This window comes from Pleurodeles waltl, chromosome 8, assembly GCF_031143425.1.
Source record: "Pleurodeles waltl isolate 20211129_DDA chromosome 8, aPleWal1.hap1.20221129, whole genome shotgun sequence".
NCBI lineage: Eukaryota > Metazoa > Chordata > Amphibia > Caudata > Salamandridae > Pleurodeles > Pleurodeles waltl.
The window spans coordinates 1,519,343,357-1,519,365,752 of NC_090447.1; the positions used below are offsets into that span (position 1 = coordinate 1,519,343,357).

Here is a 22,396-nt window from a genome sequence, read left to right on the forward strand (position 1 = left end):
GAGATGCACACCCCCTGAGTCTCACTGGCCAAGCTATGCCCCTGCCGGAAACACATAACAATTGATAGTGCAGTGATTAACTTGGGACAATAGGCACTTTATAAGGGGGAAGTTAAAGATGTTAGAGTAGCCAAACCACCTTTAGCCCTTTGTCTCCGTGAAGCGGTGGCTAGAACAACATGCCTAATAAATCGATTGATGACAAAATGTTCCGTAACCCATGATTCTTGCGAACAAACAAAGTCAAACTGGGTAATAAAACTAACCGGCCATTGTTTGCTAAATTGGAGCTGACTTCCATCATATTCCACGAAACACACTGGAACACCTTAGGGTGAGTGGTGGGGGCATCACTATTAGGTACCAGGGAGAGAGGGCTGATGCTACATTGCTTAGATGGAAAATCTCTAACAAAAATACTTTGACTTAACAGACAAATAAAAGACAGCCCTGGGTTTCCCATCACCTGATAAAACGTTATATGTCAATCTCGCCATCAAATGTTTTGATTGGAGCAAATGAGTTAGATGTTGCAACATTGTAGACAGAATTGTGTTGAATAGGATTGTGAGCGTCTGCATCTAGCTAACAGTTAAAATGGAATGAGGGGCCCTGTATAAGTAGTCCAAGGGTAGAACATTTATACTGTCGTTTAGCCACACTAAATTTGATAAATATTATTGAATACGTTGTACAGCAGAAGAATGTTTAATATTCACTGCCAGACAAGTCACCTTTCCTCTCTTTAGGATTATTGCCAATTCAGGACACTCTTCTAACTATCATGGTATCATTATGACATCCAACACTGCCACTCTTTTTATTGAACCAATGGAAGACTATGGGCCTGATTACAACTTTGGAGGAGGTGTTAATCTGTCCCAAATGTGACGGATATACCACCAGCCGTATTACGAGTTCCATAGGATATAATGGACTCGTAATACGGCTGGTGGTATATCCGTCACTTTACCGGCACTTTTGGGACGGATTAACACCTCCTCCAAAGTTGTAATCAGGCCCTATGTTTTTCAACTTGGGCCACTGTTCCTTCTGGATATATCGTAGCTGAGGAAGATCAGGCACAATAACAACATAGGGAGTAGCATCAGGTGGTCGCTGGAGGTTAGGAATGCCTTACAGACTAGTCCTGAGATGGTTGATGATTGGGAGGAGGGTCTGCCTGTTGCACCCTCGATATTAAAACATTTTTGAGAGGGCGCATTAACCTGTCCTGTGACCCAACCTTTGCCTGACTGGGACCCAAACTAAGTATCACAAGTAGAAGTAACAGAGTCACTTCTCTGCCCAGAACTTATCCCCTCTATCTAACCCCAACTAGTCCCTTCTGTGACACCAGTGTGGCTAGACTGTGTGCCCTCCTTGGTCCCCAGTTTCATGGCAGCCTTGATTTCTAAAACCTCATCAGTAAGTGAAAACGAAATTTCAATACCACGTAATTTGTTTAAAAAAAGAGACAAAACTAATTTGAATGAGCTGTTAATTAATGCCTCCAAACAGTGATTAATCTGTAAAACAATAAGGGCCAGGGTCCTTGTCAGGAGGCCAGTGCAGTTTGCACCACACATCGCCCCTGCCAGCGCTACCAATGACATTAGTAAAACAAATAGTAACCACCACACTCCTACATGTGTGATAATTCAGGCTATTCCAGACCCCCTAAGATATAAGAGTGGATTGGGTAATAGTCATTTTGATGTATGCTGTATTAATAAATAACTGTTTTTATGCTCATCTCTAACTTAGACAGACAGTGCCACCATGTGGCAGACTGTAACAAGTGCTGGTGTCGAGCACCGGAAACCACTGGATCAAATTAAGCACTGCCTCCAACTGCGGCCCCAGTTTGTTCTACGAGAGCAGGCACTTGCCGAATGTCAACAGAGATTGGTGAGATCATGTCTCCAGGGCAGCTAGCCACAGGACAAATCGCTGATGATTTTTCCCTCATAATGTCTTATTTGTTTTTGCTGGGAGAGGATTGTGAAAATGCAAGTCTGACCTACACTTAATAAGGAGATGTCCACTACACGTGGGTTAGGGCCAAGCTTTGCAGGGGGAACACAAATGGGAGTCTTGTTGGCCCTGGTTACGTTTCAGAACCTAGGTCTGCTAGGTGCAAACATGCAGCTCCTTTCCGCTTGCAGGAGGAGCAGCACATCACGCATGGACCTTGGAAACTTGGCAGGGCTGAATCTGACTCTGAGCAGACCTGTTGTTTATCTCTGCTTTAAACCAGCATATATTACATCTGCTGCTTTTCCCTTTAAACACACAACAGGCCTCCTGTTTACCTTTACATTAAACCTAGAGGGGACTTAATTAGTCTCTCAGCAGTTAACCCACTGCAAACCTACTGCTTCTTTCTACATTAAACCTGCTGTTTCTCTGCATTATACCATGAAGAGCAAACATGTTGCCTTTGTAATATATAGAATTAGGTTCTGGCCTCTGCGTTGGCTCTAGATCCTGTCATTCTGAGCTAATCACTTAAGGCCAGATGTGCATATCTCAGTGTTTGTGATTTTCCAATAGTGAATGTTTCCGATTAGTAAATCGCAAAGTACTATGTGCCAAAGTGTGTTTCACACTGTTTGTGATTCCCAAAGGGTTGCAATGGGACCTGCCTCATCAATATTAATGAAGTAGGTTGTTATTTGTGACCCACTGGGAATGGCCAAAAATCAGAGGGCTAGTGGCCTGCTGGGTTCAGCAGACCACCATTTCAGTGATTCTTTTTCACATAAAGTAATTTTAGTTTTTCAAAAAAGCAAAATGAAAAGTTTTCTTTCCATTTTTTAAGTGTAGGCAGTGGTCCGTGGATGTTTGCATCCGTCTTGGGGACCTCTTTCCATTTGCGAATGGGTTACCACCTCCTTGAAGGAGTCGTTAAAATGTTAATGTTTTGCAACCGCATTTTGGTTGCAAAAAAATCATACATACCACTATAAGTCACTGTTGGGAAAGGTCCCCTTAACATGCCTGCCTAATACCAATTGCAAACCCATTTTGCAATTCCGTAATAGATTACTGAATTGCAAAACAGGGTTTGATACATGAGAAAATGCTTTTAAGTGGTCACAAACGGTCTGATTCTGTGTCGCAAACGGTACGATTCTCCATTTGCGATCGCTTAAAACCTTTGTACATCTGGCCCTATGCCTGCCTGTGCCTTAAAAACAAAAAGTACGATTTGACCTTCTGTAACTGGTGCACATGTAAAGTGCTCCAATGCCTTTGGGTCGAGTTCCCGCTATATATAAAATTGCCAAAAAATATCCCAATAACAGACCAGCAGCTTCTCAGCACATTAGCTTTACTTGTCGTCATTTAAATAGGTATCGAAAAGAAAACACGTGCACGCAAGAAACAGAAGCACGTCGAGATGACGAGCATGCGCTATCACGTATTATCACGTGACGCTGTGTGGCTTCCACAGTCCCGAAAATGTAGTTCCCAGCATGGGCGCACTGCTGCTACTGCGCGTGTCAACGAGATGTGACCTAGCCTCGAGCATGCGTCTTCGCGTTGTGCCCTTTGGCGCATGCTCAGGCATAGGTACACTCTCACGCGCATGCGCATCCGTTCCGATGTCCCTTCTGTTCGCTTTCAATTGTTCCTGCGCATGCCGTTGAGATGCGGCCGGTGGCTGTTGGTATTTTGTAGATTTTTTTGAGGGAGTAACTCCGATAAGAGTAATTTTTTTTTTTTAAGGGAACTGCCCGGTGCACCGTTTCCCCATGTTTACTGAGGGGCGAATTTTTAACTAAGGCATTTTCTCCTTGTTTTGAGCGGGGCCTCCACGTGCATTTTATTATTTCGTTGTTCAGCAAGGGGTTTTGTGCAGTTAGAGATCTCGAGACCTCTGCTGCTGAGCTGACCCCTTGTGCTTCTGTCCAGCCCTGACTCGGACTTTGCCCTTTCACCCGTGGGGTTACAGTGAAGATCAGGAAAGAAATGTCGCACCGTGAACCAAAGAATGTGAGTACATTATGTTTGACGTCAGTACATACATATAGTGTCCTGCAACTGTTATATCGCCGCCCTGCTAGCGCTCAGATGCGGGGCTGAATGTTAAGTCTGGGTTGTTGGCTGCTCGGCGGAGGTGGGATCCGCAGGCGGAGCACAGAAGCCCTTTCTCTGGTGGGTGTCCAGCTCACATCACAGGGGTGTGGAGTGTTATAAAAAAAATATCTACTTGTCCAAAGAGCATGATGCTTCTGAAATCCACTTGCCTCCTGCAAAAATACACTTGCCCCTTTTGGTGCCTGCAGCGTGGTGGCAAATTATGGCAGCTTCTCTAGTTATTTTATAAACACACCACCGCAAATGCGAAGGAAATGTAGAGGGTCAATTATTAGGCCCCTTCCCTTCCTTTACAGGTATCCAAAGGTATTTGGATAGATCACCTCACCAACTTTTGTCGTGGCATGCTTTATCATAGGTGGCCTACAACACCGTAATTGGAATGGTACCACCACAGTGGACTCAGCTAGATTACAAGCGTTCTTTTATAAAATGCACTGGTTAGAGACGAGGATTCTGTTCTAAAAAAAATACCTCTGGACATCCCACAGAAATGTACCTTTATTATCTGAGTGACCAGGGCATGACTAAAAACAAAAGTGTGGATAGTAATCAATATCTAATGCATCGTCTGTCCACTTATTTACATTAAATGTATCTAGCCAACATGTTTTGGGAAATTGCACTGATCCCTGACGAAGGCGCATGACCCATAGGAGTAATGATCAGGCTGAAAGATGTTGGCTAGATACATATAATCTGAATATCTTAAATGAGTGGATAGACAATGCATTCGATATTGATAACTAGCCACACTTTTGGTTTTAATCCTACCCAGCTAATAAAACTAAATTTCTGTCCTTGTTTCTATCCAGTATCATTTATAAAAGAACTCTCAGAATCCGCTTGAGTCAGATGTGGTGGTACTATTTCTACCACAGTGTGGTAAGTCCCCCTATAATGAAGCATGCCACGACACAAGTGAGTGAGGTGACGTATACAAATATCTTTGGATACCTGTACACTAAGGTAAGGGGCCTAAGAACAATTGATCCTCTGCATTTCCTTGGCATTCACTGTGGTGTTTATATAAATTATATCGGAGGTTATGTTAGGTTGAGTTCTGTCTGTCCATTGGTGTATTGAGGAATTGTGTGCTCGTATTATATCAGGGATTGAATTCTAGCAATGCTCACATTTCCCCAATTCCTGCAAATCTACATGCAGGATCTGCAAGTAGGTGTGAAGTGATAGTGCCAGGGTTGGAATGCCCTGTGAGATTGTGAACACCCACTAACTTGCATGTTAAAAAGTATTCTCCAAGTCAAGTCAAAAATGTTTAGGCAGGCCATACATTATAATTTGCACTGAAATAGTCCTAGTAAACCTATCTTGGTAAGATTTTATCTCATGTTTATGAAAGATGGACAATTGCAGTCTGTAGATGAAATTAGAAGAATACAATATGTTTCGTCCCAGGGAAAACAAAAAACAGGACTTCTTCAGGGCTGTCAAATGCATAAGACATAATAGGCAGTCATTACATTCACTTTGAAAAATACACCAATACCAAACTAAAGATATATATATATATATATATATATATATATCTTATCTCCAGGTTACACAAATTTCTGGTTCTGTCTCCCATGGATGGACAATGAATCAGAATGGCATGTCTGGCAAACACAATAAATAAATAAAAAGAGACATAGTTGTGAGGACTATCATCTGGTGTAATTTTGTTCTGCCTAAAATAGTTCCGTTTCGGCTTCTATGATGGGTGCAAAGCTGTCTTCATCCGACACCATATTGTATTGTCATACAAGACTTGTGTGAAGCACGAGCTGGAGAGAAGAAAACCCTGTGCCATTTGAACACATTATGTTCTATATCATGTTTGACCATGTTCATTTTCTGACTGTGGCATAAATGTTTGTTTGCAAACTCTCTTCCAGGCGCTGCTCACATTCCAAGATGTTGTTGCTGGTTTCTCACAAGTGGAGTTTGAGCTTTTACATAGCTGGCAGTCAGATCTTTATGCAAATCTGATGAAGGAAGTTCATCAAGCCTTCTTATCACTTGGTAAATTCACCTTGTCTTTTCGAAATTGTGCACAGTGTATTAATTAACAGACAATCTGCAGGTTTATTTGGCCATTGCCTATGTATTGCTAATGGTTTTTTTAAATTGAGTTCATATTTTAGAGATTTACAAGATAAGTGGACTACATTACGAGCATAGATTCACATATATTACTCTAATTGTATAGTTAGTTGGCTGTGACGTCAGACTTCATTCTATGCAGTGACGTCTGGATTCCTGCTAGGATCTGTGCTTCAAGGACTGCACAGCTGGGGTGAGGAATGTTAGAGGTCTGTAGTGCCACTGCGGCAGTGGGATATTTTAAACATGTGCCACCTGGAAGGGTGGAGTGGATACATTCTGTAATCTGCCTCAGAAGATTATTAAAAACCACGTGGCTGCATTGGCGATCTACACAAAGGGTATAAGGACTTTCTTTGATGGCTTTGTAGTGTGATGTGTGTATAAAATGTGTATGGTGGTGCCATGTCTTCTACAGTGTGCTGAAAGTAGTTTGTTGGAAACATGTTTTATTTTTTTTCATTAACTGATTTTACTGTACAGATTGGTAGTACTGCCTGGATGTGTTTTTCCTAGTTTAATTATGTATACATTTATTTTAATTTACTTTTATCATGTGTACTAAAGGTATAAGTGCCCAAAGGGGCATTTTGTGCACACTAATTCCTGGTTGAATCAATTGTGGGACATTTTCAGTAGAACAAATCCAGCACTAGTCTACATCTTGGTTACAGATATTGCCTTTTTTGAGATGATACTTAGAGGATAGTGTTTTTAGGTGATCCTAGGTGGTTATCCTGTTGCATCTTTACTAAGTATAGGCAGCTAGAAGAGAGGACCGACCGCCTGTGGCTCCCTTGGTTTGCAAAGTGGTGTCTCTTATGGGCTTTCCTGAAAGACATCAATCTGAGAATACAGGCGATCTCATTTTCCTACAGTGAAAATGAAAGTAAACCAACTTAAGATTCCCTGGCTTTATGCATTACGACTTATCTGATCACCATATAGTCCTCATCTCCCAAATATTTAGAGTCCGGATTCCATGTTTATCCTTGTGTTCTAGAAGTTCCTTCCATTCATTCATATATTCTTTCACCAAGTCCAAATGGTAGATAAATCTAAATGAATGCAACAAATAACATACATACATTTCACCTAGTTATTTTTAATAAACAGAAAACAGTGGCCAAACATTTGGTAGCCTTGTGTGAAAAAGCCAGTGCAAGCTTTGATTCAGTAACTTGTGGGACCCTTTTAGGCAACAATGTAAGAGATTAAGAATCTTTTCCCATTTCCTGGGAGAAATTCTGGTCCGCTCCTCGTTTTGATGGCATTTTTAATCCACAGCTGTGTGTCTGTAATTCCGCCACAAAATTTTAAGGGGTGTGAGGTCAGAACTTTGATTTGATTGTATGAGCTTTCTAATTTCTTACTGTTTACCCATTAAGTATCACCCTCATTGATGGTTTTTGGTATCCCCCAGCCCCCACCTGTACTGTTACCCTGGAGAAGGTATCCTGACACTGAGCAGGTCTGTGCCTAGCCAAACCCAGGGAGTAGTGGGGCTGCTGGAAAAGCCAGATTTTCAGCTTCTTGCAGAATTCAAAGAGTGAGTGTCATGCCACACCTTAGGATCAATGTAGGAGAAGTCTCAACTGCTAGATCTAGATTTCTGTATGTGTAGGATATGTGCAAGCAGGAGCCCATACAGGTGGATGTGTCTGGAAAGTTGGTTAAAGCAGATTCGACTGAGGTATGCTGGATCAGTGTGATGTAGTGCCTGGAAAGTGTGGGTGAGGAATTTGGATTGTGCTAGTTTGTGTATGTGGAGCTCCTTCAGGTGTGGTGTGATGCGAGTGTGGCATGGGAGGTTTAGAATGGTCCTGAATGCAGAGTTCTAAGTGGTCTACAGCCTTCTGGTGTGTGTGTGTTTTTTTTTTTTGTTAGTTTATCCTCCCCCTGCCCCCCCCCCCCCCCCCTCGCATGGAGGGTGTTCCCGTAGCCTAACTTACTTCTGGCCAGGGCGTGCATGACGCTCTTCTGGCTGCTGATTCAGTGCCATTTGGCATGTTTGGTATCAAACATGTCAGATACGTACCCCAATACTGTTGCCAATATTGGTTGTATGATTCCATGCACTCTGGGGGCTCCTTAGAGGACCCCCACCATTGCTCCTACTAGCCTTTTGGGGGTTTCCTGGCAGCCTGCGGTGCTGCCACCCCTAAGACAGGATTACCTGTGGGAGACTTGGTTAACACCCTCTCCCTTGGAAATAGGTGTTACGTGGCTTGGTTGAGGTAGCCTCCCCATGCCACTGGTATGCTTTAAAGGCCACATTTGGTGCCCGCCTTGCACTGAACTCTATGCCACTCTGCTCCACTCCACACAGTGCCACTCTGGGCCACTCTACTCTTAACCACTGAACTCTACGTCAGTGCTCTCTACACAACTGCAATCTGTCACTGCAGTCGATGTCAATACACTCTACTCTGCATCACTGCTCTCTATGCCACTCTACACCACTGCACTCTGACTCACTACTTTGCAACACTCCACTCTGCCATGGATCTTTCCACCTCTCTACTCTGCACTACTCCACTCTATGGCACTGCACTCTCTGGCACTATAGTCTACTCTGCACCACTCTATGCTACTCTGTTTTGCACCACTCTAAACCACTTGATTCTGTGCCACTCGACTGTACTCTGCACTCTATGCCACTGCCCTCTGCATCACTCTGCTCTGCGCCACTCTGCTCTTGGGCCCTCTACTGTGCTCCACGGTGCTTTAGTACACACCACTATAATCTACACCACAGGAGTCTGTGCCACTGCATTCTACGCCGCTAAATTCAGTGCCACTGCACTCTATACCACTATGCTCTGCAATACTGCACTCTACACCAGTCCACTCTACACCACTCAAGTATTTGCCACTCTGCATGTCTCCACACTATGCCAATTCAATATACAACACTCTCTGGCACTCCCCTCTGCAACACTCTACTCCACTCTTTGCCATTCCACTCTGTGACACTCTCCTCTATGCCACAAACTTTTAGCCATGCTGAACAGCAGCCACACTAGTGAACAACATGGCGAAAACACATTGGCAAAGCCAATAACGCTTGGCTTTGCCAATGCTTGTTTAAAATTTGCCTTCTGCAGCTCGATACTTTTCTGAACTATTACCAAAACTGGTTTGGGATCTATAGTCCTATTTCTATGTTATTTTAACTTCATTCTAAATAATGTTGCCAATGTTTTAGATATTGGAATTTTTTTACTTCGTAGATTTTAAGATTTTGATTATAATTCAATTTCATGTACTAGTCATATTGATTTTATATGATATTATGTGTATGTATTATGTTATGATCATCTTTGGAAGTGATTGAATAGAGAACTAAGTCAATTCACTAAAATAGTTTCTGACACGTGAGGAACCCCAGTGATAAAGCATTCCACCCAGATTGGTGGGTGGGGGTTCGCCTTACATTTTTGGTAAAATTTAGTGTATTTGTGGCCATATATATGAGTGATACGGGCCTCCACAGTTAGTTTAATATTCACACGAGTTATCCTTTTTCATCCTGACTGCCTTATATGTATACAAAGTACATAATTTGCAGTTGGAATTGAAGCACAAAAAGGTTTCAAGTATTTAAGTATGATATGACTGTGGAGCCCGCCATTGTTGCACCGATCATTGGTTTATATGTGAGATGCATTGGGTTGGAGTCCCATAGGAAACCTAAAAAGTTTGTAGGTAGGTAGTAGTACAAGCAGAGTTTGTCAAACTAGTTATTTTGTTCACTGCTCGGGGTTCAATTCTAACTATGGAAACATGATGACCAGCAACATCTTTCATTTGGATTTTAGGAGATGTGCTGCCATCCAGCTCTTAATGCCCTACCAGATTTTCAGTAGTCCAATATTTCCAGTAAATAGCCTTCTCTAACACACCTTTCATGAGTACATCACAACCTCAGTAGGCCAGCTGTCATTCAGGATATTACTGAACAGCCAGCTCTTCTCCTCAAAAGTGATCTTCGTAATCCTGCCGTTAAATTACTCACTCCTCTAATCCATCCTTTAGACACTTCCACTAACACAGTGGTCACCCTTTCACTTAACCCATGACCTTGACCGTGTCCTCTTCTTGGAATTGTCGACCACCACTGAGATGTCTTACACAAATATTTACATATACCTGCTAATTTTTACTACTGACTGGCTGTACATTGCCGATATAGCTTGATATTTGGCCTTCTGTCTGTATTTACCAGTATAAAACATTTTGACTGTTTGCTGGACAAAGCACATTTGTTGCAGTGACTGCCATTGCACGGGGCTCTTGTTTGCTGTTTATTAATCTTACTCCACTTTTCCTATTTACAGCTTGTATTATGACATGAATATCCAGTTATGTGCTTATTTTTTCAATTTATACTTATTCTCTTTAACTAGGCCCTGTGATATCAAACTTTGTCTTTTCGTTAAAAGAAAAGGAAGGCTTAGTCTTCGTGGATGATGACTCGGATAAAGGACACCGTCCAAGTGAGTAAAAAGGGGGGAGCATGTGTGTTTAATCAGTAAACTGAGGTGGTTTTTCACACAGCCACATTAATAATCACCATAATAAACAAAAAGGTATCCAGAAGGGATGAATATCAATTTAACTATCACAGTGAAAAACTCAATTATTCACTAGAGGATAATTTCTTTGGTGCACTGTAGTGTCCGCGCTTACCCTTCTTGGATCTATAACCGGCGTGTGTATTCTTTTAATCTCTCCGGTTTCTCCAGATAAATTAGCGGCTTTGTGTACCATATTGGTTTTTTCCAATGATTTTTCCAATGTTATCCAGGTCAGTCCCCCTGGCTATGCCCATTATACTTATTCCTTTTATATACTTGGTTGTCTATTTGTTTTTCTTTTTGTTGTTTTTCTTTCTATTGCTGTAGCTTTATCTATATCTTACACAGCTACGAAGTGGCTTTTTGACTCAGTTGGTTTTCCGCCTTTGGGTTTGGATGCAATTTGTTTGCGACCACCTTGCTAGCAGTTTAAGCTCCTGTCTTGGGAAGCATGTTTCCACTTAGATTTTTTCTGTGTCTTTTTTCTGGTGTTTTGTTCACTTGCCACTGTTTTGCTTTCTTGCACTTTGGGTGTTTCTTTACTGAATAGGTGGAGGTTCCCACCTCTTATGTGTTGGTATAGTTGGTATGAACCAGAATGTTTTTGGTAACTTTTGTATATTGTATATACAGGCACTGTTTTTATTGTCCTGAAGAGGCCGGATTTGCTAAGGCCGAAACGCGTCGACTGTATTCTTTGAGGAGTGACTCTTGGAATTTATGAATTAGGAGTTAAGCAATTATGGAATGTATCAGACTTTTTTCTCGGTGACTGCTCCTTTCCACTGGGATAAGATACGCTCCAAGGACTACTGTCATCTTCTCTGTTTTTGACGGCGGGTCATTGATTGAACTCGCTGATCATATTTGTTTATGGTGCTTTAATGGAATTTTTTTGTTGTTGTCTTTTGTGATGTATAATATGTATATACTGTATATTTTTAGTAGATGTATATAATATTTCTCTGGGTGCACAGGTATCTGTGGACACTATAGTTTAATTGCTGAATTTGTTAATAAAAGAAATTATCCTCTAGTGAATAATTGAGTTTTTCACTGTGATAGTTACATTGATATTCATCCCTTCTGGATACCTTTTTGTTTATTATATTGCTCTGTCCCTGATCCAGTGGGTTAATAGGGAACTCCCCTCCTGTTGCCAGTACATTAATAATCACCAACATGCACAATTGTGAACGTGCTTAGACTGCACTCAGGTAAGGTTTCGCTGTGTAAAAGGTTCATATAAAGGATTATATATAAATATATAAAGTTTTAAGGTTTTTACATGTACAGGAACAGGGAAAAAAAATAGTACGCTTACGTTAACATCAGTTGCTATCTGATAGAGACTTCTAGTTGCAGATTCATTACCTTAGAATTTCCCCCAGGTGTCAGACTGAATCCGGAGACTTTTCTTCGAGCAGTACCCTTGCGTGCTGTCGGGTGCGCCGGTCAACTCCACATCTGTCGTAGGCGTTGTGGTCGCCTTGCTGATGTCACGATCTTTTGGGCGAACTTTGACGCTTTGCAATAGTCTTTCATGCTGTTGTTACTAGATGCGTGTATCTCCACTATGGGGGCTTTAAGGGCCATCCAGTGCATGGCTAATTGCCCCTTGGCCAAAGGAGCATTCCATGGCAATGTGTGTGAGCAAATGCAATGTAAACGCACTTTGAATGAGAACAGCAAACATTTTTGCAACAATGTAAGGGTTTGGTAGGCCAGTAATAATACCATAAATGGTTCTGCTTGCTCTCCATCGTACTTGTGGTTGCCCCCGCTCCATTTAAAGGTGGGTTTCCTGTGGCACACCCGTAGGTGGCTCTGTCGATGGAAACCCTTGACCTGATGACTTGTCTGGCACTGGACTTCCAGGTCAGTTGCATTTGCCCCACCATATTTAGGGCAAGACAACCATTACTGGCCTGCTCAGGAGGCCAGAATCTCTGCTGACCTAGTGGGTAACAAGCAAAAGTATAAATATTCCGCTAAGTACTTGCACTAAACCATCAGCATCCAGGGATTTTTTTATTGATTCAGAATCAAGAGTCGAGGTTTTTACTAAGTAGATTTTTAACATACTGTTTTGTTCCAGCCCAACTCGGAGACCCCTTCAACATGGATATTATCTACCCTAGATGCAATTATTATTAGGCACACTCTCTGGAGAGCGATTTTTAAACAACAAAGTTTCCTTTGCATTTTAAAAACAATATTTTATATTATGGGATAGTATGTTCTCTAATAGTATATGTGGGTTGCTCTGTACAATTCTCTTGATACCCTTGACTCATGTTAATGCTTTGTGAAACTCTGTAAATAAATAGATATAAATTAAACGTCTGAATTAGCATGTGTGCTTAAAGCATGAAAGGCTGAGTGAGTAAAATCCAGACCATATTTGAACGCATACTTCTGAAGTTAAATACCTTATTGTTAAATGAGGATCCCTGTAGGTCCTGCGTTAGTATGAAAAGGCATCATCCAGTTCAGTACCAAGCATGAGTTCTGCAGTGGTGTTTATGTCCGAAGTCAGTCCGTGTCTCATCCCTCTTTATCTGGCAGTGCACAAATGTCCATATGAAGATCTTTAATAATGATGTAAAATATAAAGACACCACTGTGTTGTATTAGAAATGCAAACTGCATCACTTCGCAACCAAAAAACCTTTGGAGATGTATTATTCGGCTCAAGCAGTACACAGTACAATTTTGTTTACATATTTCCTGGTTCGTTGGTGTGGCAGTTTTCCCAGGAGTAAAGTAGGAGCCAGCTGTCCTTTGTTTGTGTGGTTTCGCTGCATAAATACAGCTTATTTTCTCTTCTTCACAACTTTAGAACTAAGATTTGTTCTATTCCCGCATTCTTTGTGTGATGGAGTTACCAAGAAAGTGTTGCTCATAAGAAGAACATGCCTAGATAACGGACTGCAGTTATCTGCATTCTAGTGCATGTGGTAGTGGCATTATCTTTATGCTCCTGCGTGGTGTTCTCTACAAAGACTGCACATAATATTAGTTGCACATCTCTGTTCTTCCCACAGTTAGAGAGTTGCTTTTATCTACTTGTACAAAGACTACAGCTAATTCTGGGTGGCACTGATCATACTGTTACTAGGCTGGCAGCATCACTTGGGCACATTTCTGTCAATGACTGAAGCTGGTGTTTTATCTCATGCTTTTAGGTTTCGCATAAGAGAATCAACAGTTAATGCTGCTGTGGTAAATTTTCCCTGGTTGCACTGAAGTCTACGTCTGAGTTTGCTTCCTCTGGATATTTAAGGTTTATACTTGTAGTCAGACAGTAAGTTATGTATGTTCTACTCCTCCTTTAGACTGGAAATGACAAACTCTTTACAAGACCCTTTAAAAAGTGTGCATTCCAACACAACGGAAATGCAAACAATACAGATTCCTTCTTTATGCACCTCGGAACACCGAGGTTTCCAGCTTAGAAGTAGGCGTAGATTGTGGAAGTGGTCATTACTACACCCTACCGCTGTACTGGTCTATGAAGAGAAAAGAGCAGTTCCTGCCCTTAAACAGTTTTTTTCTAGCCACCTCTGATTCATTTGCTCTGTAAAGTCATTTTATTTGACCAGGAATTAGTCATCGAGGGTATCTTTGCCAGTATACTAACTGTAAAAATGATGTCAGGCATGACTGTCATTTTTATTGAGTAAAGGGTCTTTATTTCAGACAGGTATCTATACATGGTACTCTTTCCAAGTCCTTTAGATTTGCTATACAGGTCAAACATAAAAAGTCAGTCATTGCTTGTGAAAATCTGTAGTCCCATCAACTGTTTGTGGGACTTCTTGCACCAGGCTTATTGCTCTGTTAATTCTTGGCCTCAGAAGAACACAAAAGAAATGTGAAATGCCCTGAGTAACTGGTTTCAAGCTCTCTTATCTGTCTCCCACCACCATTACCTGTGTTCGCTAAACAAGTGTAGTCCTTCAGTGACTTGTGGCCACACATACACAAACAGTAGTAGTGTGGTTTACTGTGCAAGGTCAAAAGTGTGCATGTGCCCATGTTGTCTCACAGCTGTGGTGCCCGCACTGCCCGCCAGAACTGCTACTAGCTCCGCAACTCCTTGAAGGGTGACAATAGTACTTGCCGACTGCCACGGCTCAGATTACAAGTCGTTGCAGATTGGTCCTCCATGCCCTTCTCACTGACATGCCGTCCGTGCTAGTTGATCGGGGCATCCTCCCATCTGGCAAGTTCTTCGCGGCATCCCTCCGTGGTCCACGCCGTCTGTTTCAGTTTTCCTGCTTGGCTTTCTTTGGATGTAATTTTGGGTTCAATTTGGAACGCCGGTCTTCCTGGCAGTGTCTGATCAGGCTCTTTGGACCTTCTTCTGAACCTGCTCCACCGTGCTGCCTCTAAGTTCCTGCTCTTCACTCTCCGCCTGGACACACCTCTTGGGCCAGCTTAAATCTTGTGCAATAGGCATGCCATGCCTGATGACAAGTACGTCGCCTTCAGACTAGGGCTTTTAACGTCTGCCTTACTGAAACAAGTGCCATGTTGTAGGGAATCTAAAAAATAAACAGGCTGTAGAAAATATGAAATGTGAAAATATTGCGCAACATCAAGCCCAAGCAGAAATCACACAGCTGTTCGTAGTTAAAAACTACTGTCGTAGTTGGACTGTTGCTCTGGGCAAGACAACTGTAATCCCCACCCTTCCGGATCACTAGCAGCACCTCAACAAAACCCAATCAGTTAAAGGTGATTTGTGGCAGCCTTTACGCATGCACTCAGAAGTATAACATCTCAGGGAGTGTTGTGGTTAAACGGCGATTACCTCTTTCTCACAGATACATTATGTCTCAATCAAACACAGGCAATGCCGAAGAAGTAAGGTTTTAATAGTTTTTATTTAACACAACTCCAATCTGCGATAAGGTATAAGGGCTGCAATGATTAAGATAACGAACAGTGCAAGGAACAGAATGGTAAAGACAAGAGTCATTATTATAAAGACCCCCACCACCTTGCAATAATACAAAAAGACATGAAGTGTGTAATATGTCCTAATACCCTATCATGATAGGCCTAACCTCCTACCTAAAGGAGAGCTTGGTATATTAAACCTAATCTGCCGGTGCCATGTCCCTGGAAGGAGCCCCCAACCCTTGTTACCTTGGAATGAGGTCTCTAGCTCAGACTCCGTAGGGACACGAAGTCCAGGTCAGCATCAAGGCGACGTGCAGCATTGATAGCAGCAATGGTATCTGGTCGGAATCCCTCTGATTATCTGTCTCAAGTGTGATGTATTTATACAGATCTAATTGGACCCAAACAATAGATAACACCGCATGCTTGGGACAGTAATTAATATAAACAATTCCCTCGAAAGCATGAAGAGGGAAAGTATCTAATGTGAACACCTACAGTTTGTTTGTCTTTGCCGCTTGATTTGACGCCTTAGCACGGTGGCACTGATAAGCTAAACAAAAGGGCCTAACTATAAACAAGGCAGCCATCTTAGAAGAATTAATTAAATAAATGGGCTAAGACAGAGCAAGCTAAGTAGGTTAAAAGTCACTAGGTGACGGGGGCATGAGTCTGCAAGCCAAAGCTAACTCCTGTTATCCCATTAAAACAAACTAGGATTCACCACACTACCTTACTGACACGAGCAAGGTGAAAAGTTCATTTAAAAATGCAGTGCAATAGGAAACCTGAAAAGGTTTTCTGTTCCAACTCTTGTCTAACAGACTTAAAAGCATTTACGACATCACCACACAAATCCCCCAGCACGCCCTCCGTGCCTTCAAACAGATTGTGGCCTGATTATACAATAGGTTCATAATCAAATTTGTTGAGAGCACACAGGTGCTTGATTAAACAGTGGGAGCAGGAAAGAAACTGCGTTCTGAGCACACAAGGGTCTCAGAGACACGATGCTGCTGGCACACGATTTAAGTAAATTGCATCTACCATAAAACACACCTGCTTATGCCACCCTAAGGGACCCCTCACCAAACACATGCACACTGGCTTTGCAGCTTGTGTTTGCTAGTAGGGAGAAAAATATAAAATCGACATGGCATCCTTCTCAGGGTGCTATGCCCACAAACCACTGCCTCTGGCATAGTTGTCACCCCTTTAGCAGGCCTTACAGCCCTAAGGCAGAGTGCACTCTACCACAGGTGAGGGCATAGCTGCATGAGCAATATGCCCCTACAGTGTCTGTCCATTCTTAAACATCGTAAGTGCAGTGTAGCGATCCTGATTAAATGGGCTTGGAGTCTGTCATTACGAACTCCACAGCTCCATGATGGCTTCACTGAAGTCTGGGAAGTTTGGTATCAAACATCTCAGCACAGTAAACCAACACTGATGCCTGTGTTGGATTTATTGTGAAATGCACAAAGAGGGCATCTTAGAGATGCCCTCTGTATTTTACCCAACCCTTTAGTGCAGGACTGACCAGTCTGTGTCATCCTTCCACTAACAGACAAGTTTCTGACCCCATTGGGCGAGAGCCTTTGTGCTCTCTGGGGTCCCCAGGGCATTCCAGCAAGTGCAGTTGCCCGCTACCCCCGCTTCCCCCCCCCACCCTTCCCCAGACCAGGCCCCACTTTTGGCGGCAGGTCTGGCAGGAAAATTAGGTAAAACAGGGAGGAGTGACCAATGCAGCTAGGACCACCCCTAAGGTGTCCAGAGCTGAAGTGCCCCCCTCCTTGCAGAATCCTCCATCTTGTTTTGGAGGATAGGGACCAGTAGGGTTAGAACTGTGTCTCTCTCCCCAAAGGGAGTGGGCACCGAAAGAGTGTAGCCGCCCTCAGGGATAGTAGCCACTGGCTACTGCCCTCTGACCCCTGTAGCGCCCCTAGATCTAATATTTAGGGGCATCCCTGAACCTTACCACATTCCTGGCGACCTCAGAAGAAAAAAGGACTGCTAAGCTGACCCCAGTAGTGAAGACTCCAGATGACAATTGACTCAAGGGTTGACACCTCCTGGCCACTACAATGATGATGGCAGCCTGAATCCAGAGGCCCCCCTGACCGCGACCAGATCCAGTGAAGGTTCCCAGCGCCTCAATGTACCCCTGCACCTGTAGGAAAGTACCATCTTGCCTGGCATGTTACCCCCATATTTCACTGTATATATGTTGTTTTAGTTGTATGTGTCACTGGGACCCTGCCAGCCAGGGCCCCAGTGCTCATAAGTGTGCCCTGTATGTGTTACCTGTGTTATGACTAACTGTCTCACTGAGGCTCTGCTAACCAGAACCTCAGTGGTTATGCTCTCTCATTTCTTTCCAAATTGTCACTAACAGGCTAGTGACCAATTTTACCAATTTAGATTGGCATACTGGAACACCCTTATAATTCCCTAGTATATGGTACTGAGGTACCCAGGGTATTGGGGTTCCAGGAGATCCCTATGGGCTGCAGCATTTCTTTTGCCACCCATAGGGAGCTCTGGCAATTCTTACACAGGCCTGCCACTGCAGCCTGAGTGAAATAACGTCCACGTTATTTTCCAGCCATTATTTTACAGCCATTTACCACTGCACTTAAGTAACTTATAAGTCACCTATATGTCTAACCTTTACCTGGTAAAGGTTGGGTGCTAAGTTACTTAGTGTGTGGGCACCCTGGCACTAGCCAGGGTGCTCCCACATTGTTCAGGGCAAATTCCCCGGACTTTGTTAGTGCGGGGACACCATTACACGCGTGCACTATACATAGGTCACTACCTATGTATAGCTTCACAATGGTAACTCCGAACATGGCCATGTAACATGTCTAAGATCGTGGAATTGCCCCCCCAATGCCATCCTTGTATTGGGGAGACAATCCCATGATCCCCCGGGTCTCTAGCACAGACCCTTCCCGGGGTTTCACTGCAGCTGCTGCTGCTGCCAACCCCTCAGACAGGTTTCTGCCCTCCTGGGGTCCAGCCAGGCCTGGCCTAGGAAGGCAGAACAAAAGACTTCCTCAGAGAGAGGTGTTACACCCTCTCTCTTTGGAAAAAGGTGTCAGGGCTGGGGAGGAGTAGCCTCCCCCAGCCTCTGGAAATGCTTTGATGGGCACAGATGGTGCCCATCTCTGCATAAGCCAGTCTTCACCGGTTCAGGGATCCCCCAGCCCTGCTTTGGCGCAAAACTGGACAAAGGAAAGGGGAGTGACCACTCCCCTGACCTGCACCTCCCCTGGGAGGTGCCCAGAGCTCCTCCAGTGTGCTCCAGACCTCTGCCATCTTGGAAACAGAGGTGCTGCTGGCACACTGGACTTCTCTGAGTGGCCAGGGCCAGCAGGTGACGTCAGAGACTCCTTCTGATAGGCTCCTCCAGGTGTTGCTAGCCTATCCTCTCTCCTAAGTAGCCAAACCTCCTTTTCTGGCTATTTAGGGTCTCTGCTTTGGGGAATTCTTTAGATAACGAATGCAAGAGCTCATCAGAGTTCCTCTGCATCTCTCTCTTCACCTTCTGCCAAGGAATCTACTGCTGACCGCGCTGGAAGTCTGCAAAACTGCAACAAAGTAGCAAAGACGACTACTGCGACCTTGTAATGCTGATCCTGCCGCCTTCTCGACTGTTTTCCTGGTGGTGCATGCTGTGGGGGTAGTCTGCCTCCTCTCTGCACTAGAAGCTCTGAAGAAATCTCCCGTGGGTCGACGGAATCTTCCCCCTGCAACCGCAGGCACCAAAGAACTGCATCACCGGTCTTCTGGGTCTCCTCTCAGCACGACGAGTGAGGTCCCTTGAACTCAGCAACTCTGTCCAAGTGACTCCCACAGTCCAGTGACTCTTCAGTCCAAGTTTGGTGGAGGTAAGTCCTTGCCTCCCCACGCTAGACTGCATTGCTGGGTACCGCGTGATTTGCAGCTGCTCCGGCTCCTGTGCACTCTTCCAGGATTTCCTTTGTGCACAGCCAAGCCTGGGTCCCCGGCACTCTAACTGCAGTGCACGACCTCCTGAGTTGTCCTCCGGCGTCGTGGGACCTTCCTTTGTGACTTCGGGTGAGCTCCGGTTCACTCCACTTCGTAATGCCTGTTCCGGCACTTCTTCGGGTGCTGCTTGCTTCTGAGTGGGCTCCTTGTCTTGCTGGATGCCCCCTCTGTCTCCTCACGCAATTGGCGACATCCTGGTCCCTCCTGGGCCACAGCAGCATCCAAAAACCCTAACCGCGACCCTTGCAGCTAGCAAGGCTTGTTTGCGGTCTTTCTGCACGAAAACACCTCTGCAAGCTTCTTTGCGACGTGGAACATCCATCCTCCAAAGGGGAAGTTTCTAGCCCTCTTCGTTCTTGCAGAATCCACAGCTTCTACCATCCGGTGGCAGCTTCTTTGCACCCACAGCTGGCATTTCCCGGGCATCTGCCCACTCCCGACTTGATCGTGACTTTTGGACTTGGTCCCCTTGTTCCACAGGTACTCTCGTCTGGAAATCCATTGTTGTTGCATTGCTGGTGTTGGTCTTTCTTGCAGAATTCCCCTATCACGACTTCTGTGCTCTCTGGGGAACTTAGGTGCACTTTGCACCCACTTTTCAGGGTCTTAGGGTGGGCTATTTTTCTAACCCTCACTGTTTTCTTACAGTCCCAGCGACCCTCTACGAGCTCACATAGGTTTGGGGTCCATTCGTGGTTCGCATTCCACTTCTAGAGTATATGGTTTGTGTTGCCCCTATCCCTATGTGCTCCCATTGCATTCTATTGTGACTATACATTGTTTGCACTGTTTTCTATTGCTATTACTGCATATTTTGGTATTGTGTACATATATCTTGTGTATATCTGCTATCCTCATACTGAGGGTACTCACTGAGATACTTTGGCATATTGTCATAAAAATAAAGTACCTTTATTTTTAGTATATGTGTGTATTGTGTTTTCTTATGGTATTGTGCATATGACACTAGTGGTACTGTAGGAGCTTCACTCGTCTCCTAGTTCAGCCTAAGCTGCTCTGCTAAGCTACCATTTTCTATCAGCCTAAGCTGCTAGACACCACTCTACACTAATACGGGATACCTGGACCTGGTGCAAGGTGTAAGTACCCCTTGGTACTCACTACAAGCCAGGCCAGCCCCCTATAGCACTCACACCCCCCTGGCCTTGGGGAATCCGATCAATGGTCTACCAATGGCCCAGCACCTTGAGACCCTCATGGGTAGGTAGTCGCGCTTTACAAAAACTGATTGATTGGTTGATGTCCAGCAGGCGCCTCTCATTCCTGTCCAGCCTTTAGTTTCCCAGAACCGACCCCCTGGACCTAGCCTGCAGCCTCTTTGTGGCCCCCTGGGTTCCCTCATAGAAAAGTATTGGGCGCCTGATGCTGTGTTTGCAACTTGCACCCATCCCTGCCCCTGTGCTGCTGAGGGTGTGTGTTTGGTGCTGACCTGTGGAAACCCTCCCTCCCCCACCCTAACCTCCGAGGACTGGATTCGTAAGTTCTGTACTTACCTACTTTCTGTGCTAACACTTTTCTCCCCCAGGACTCTATTGACTTCTATGAAAAATTGCACTAAGTATCTACTTTTGAAATTGAGAAGTGTTAATTACTTGTGAACTGTTTTACTTGCAAAATCCAAACAAAATACATTTGATACATATGCTTGATACATACTTACAACTGAACTTACCTGCAGCTGAGATCCTTTGGTTCTAGTAATAAAGTAACAAAGTATATTTTGTCTATATAAAAACAATTGGCCTGGAGTTATCATTGAGTGTTTGTTTCATTTCTTGACTGTGTGTGTACAACAAATGCTTTGCACTACCCTCTGGTAAGCCTAACTGCCCGACCACACTACCACAAAAGAGCATTTGTATTATTTACTTTAGCCTCTGGGGAACCCCTGGACTCTACACACCACACCTCATTTTGGTATAGTATATACAGAGCGCGTTTCCTACAATGGCTCCTGCCGGCCAAATTGTTTACCTGGTTCAAAGTCTGTATTGACTGGCTTTTTCCAGCATTGGAAAGGTCACTGTGGATCAAGTTTAGGCTAGATACTCTTTCACCAAAAACTGATCTAGCAATCACCAGGATTCTGCTGCCTGTAAGTGCGAACAAGGTGGAGATGGATTCTTAATTCATTTCATGCTTAAAGTCTTTACAAGCTAGGGCAGTGCATCAACAAGATCTTTTTTTTGGACGCAGTAGAAAACATTGCAGTGCAGCCACGTTACTCTGCCTCTGATCAGACTCTGAACTGTTTTTCAGCCCTGTAGCTGCCTACATCTCCGCTGCAAAGAAAGCAACAAGGTGCAACACTTACGTTGCATCCGTTCGCACTACAGCTGTGGGGTTAGTTAGTTTGTAGAGCTGCTATTTTGTATATTATTTTATCTAAATATCAAATGTACATTTGAGTGAGGAAGTGCAGTAACCTTCTCAATGCTTGCTGCATGTTGGTTTAAAGTCGGTGTTTACAGCTCGTTTTTAAATTATTTGCTAGTGTTACTGGCACCTTGATACAACCTTTCATCCGCTATCCAATTTGCCAGTTTAGCTGGGAATGAATTATTGCAGGCTGCATTTTAGGCACTTACTATGGAATTGCAGAATGTGTAATCTTGAGTCTGATTTTTAAATAACTTGTTGTTGCAATTTATGTTTTT

General features: G+C 43.8%; 1 protein-coding gene across 1 annotated transcript in view; it reads left to right on the forward strand.

Annotated features, from left to right (window-relative positions):
* Nucleotides 1-3,629: 3,629 nt before the first annotated feature.
* Nucleotides 3,630-22,396, forward strand: part of LOC138248867 (zinc finger protein 586-like) — a 109,988-nt gene continuing 91,221 nt past the window's right edge. The window contains exons 1-3 of the mRNA XM_069202829.1: nt 3,630-4,002; nt 6,006-6,132; nt 10,623-10,712. Coding sequence (XP_069058930.1) covers nt 3,979-4,002; nt 6,006-6,132; nt 10,623-10,712 — 241 coding nt within the window. The 5' untranslated portion in view covers nt 3,630-3,978. The remainder of the gene's footprint in view (nt 4,003-6,005; nt 6,133-10,622; nt 10,713-22,396) is intronic.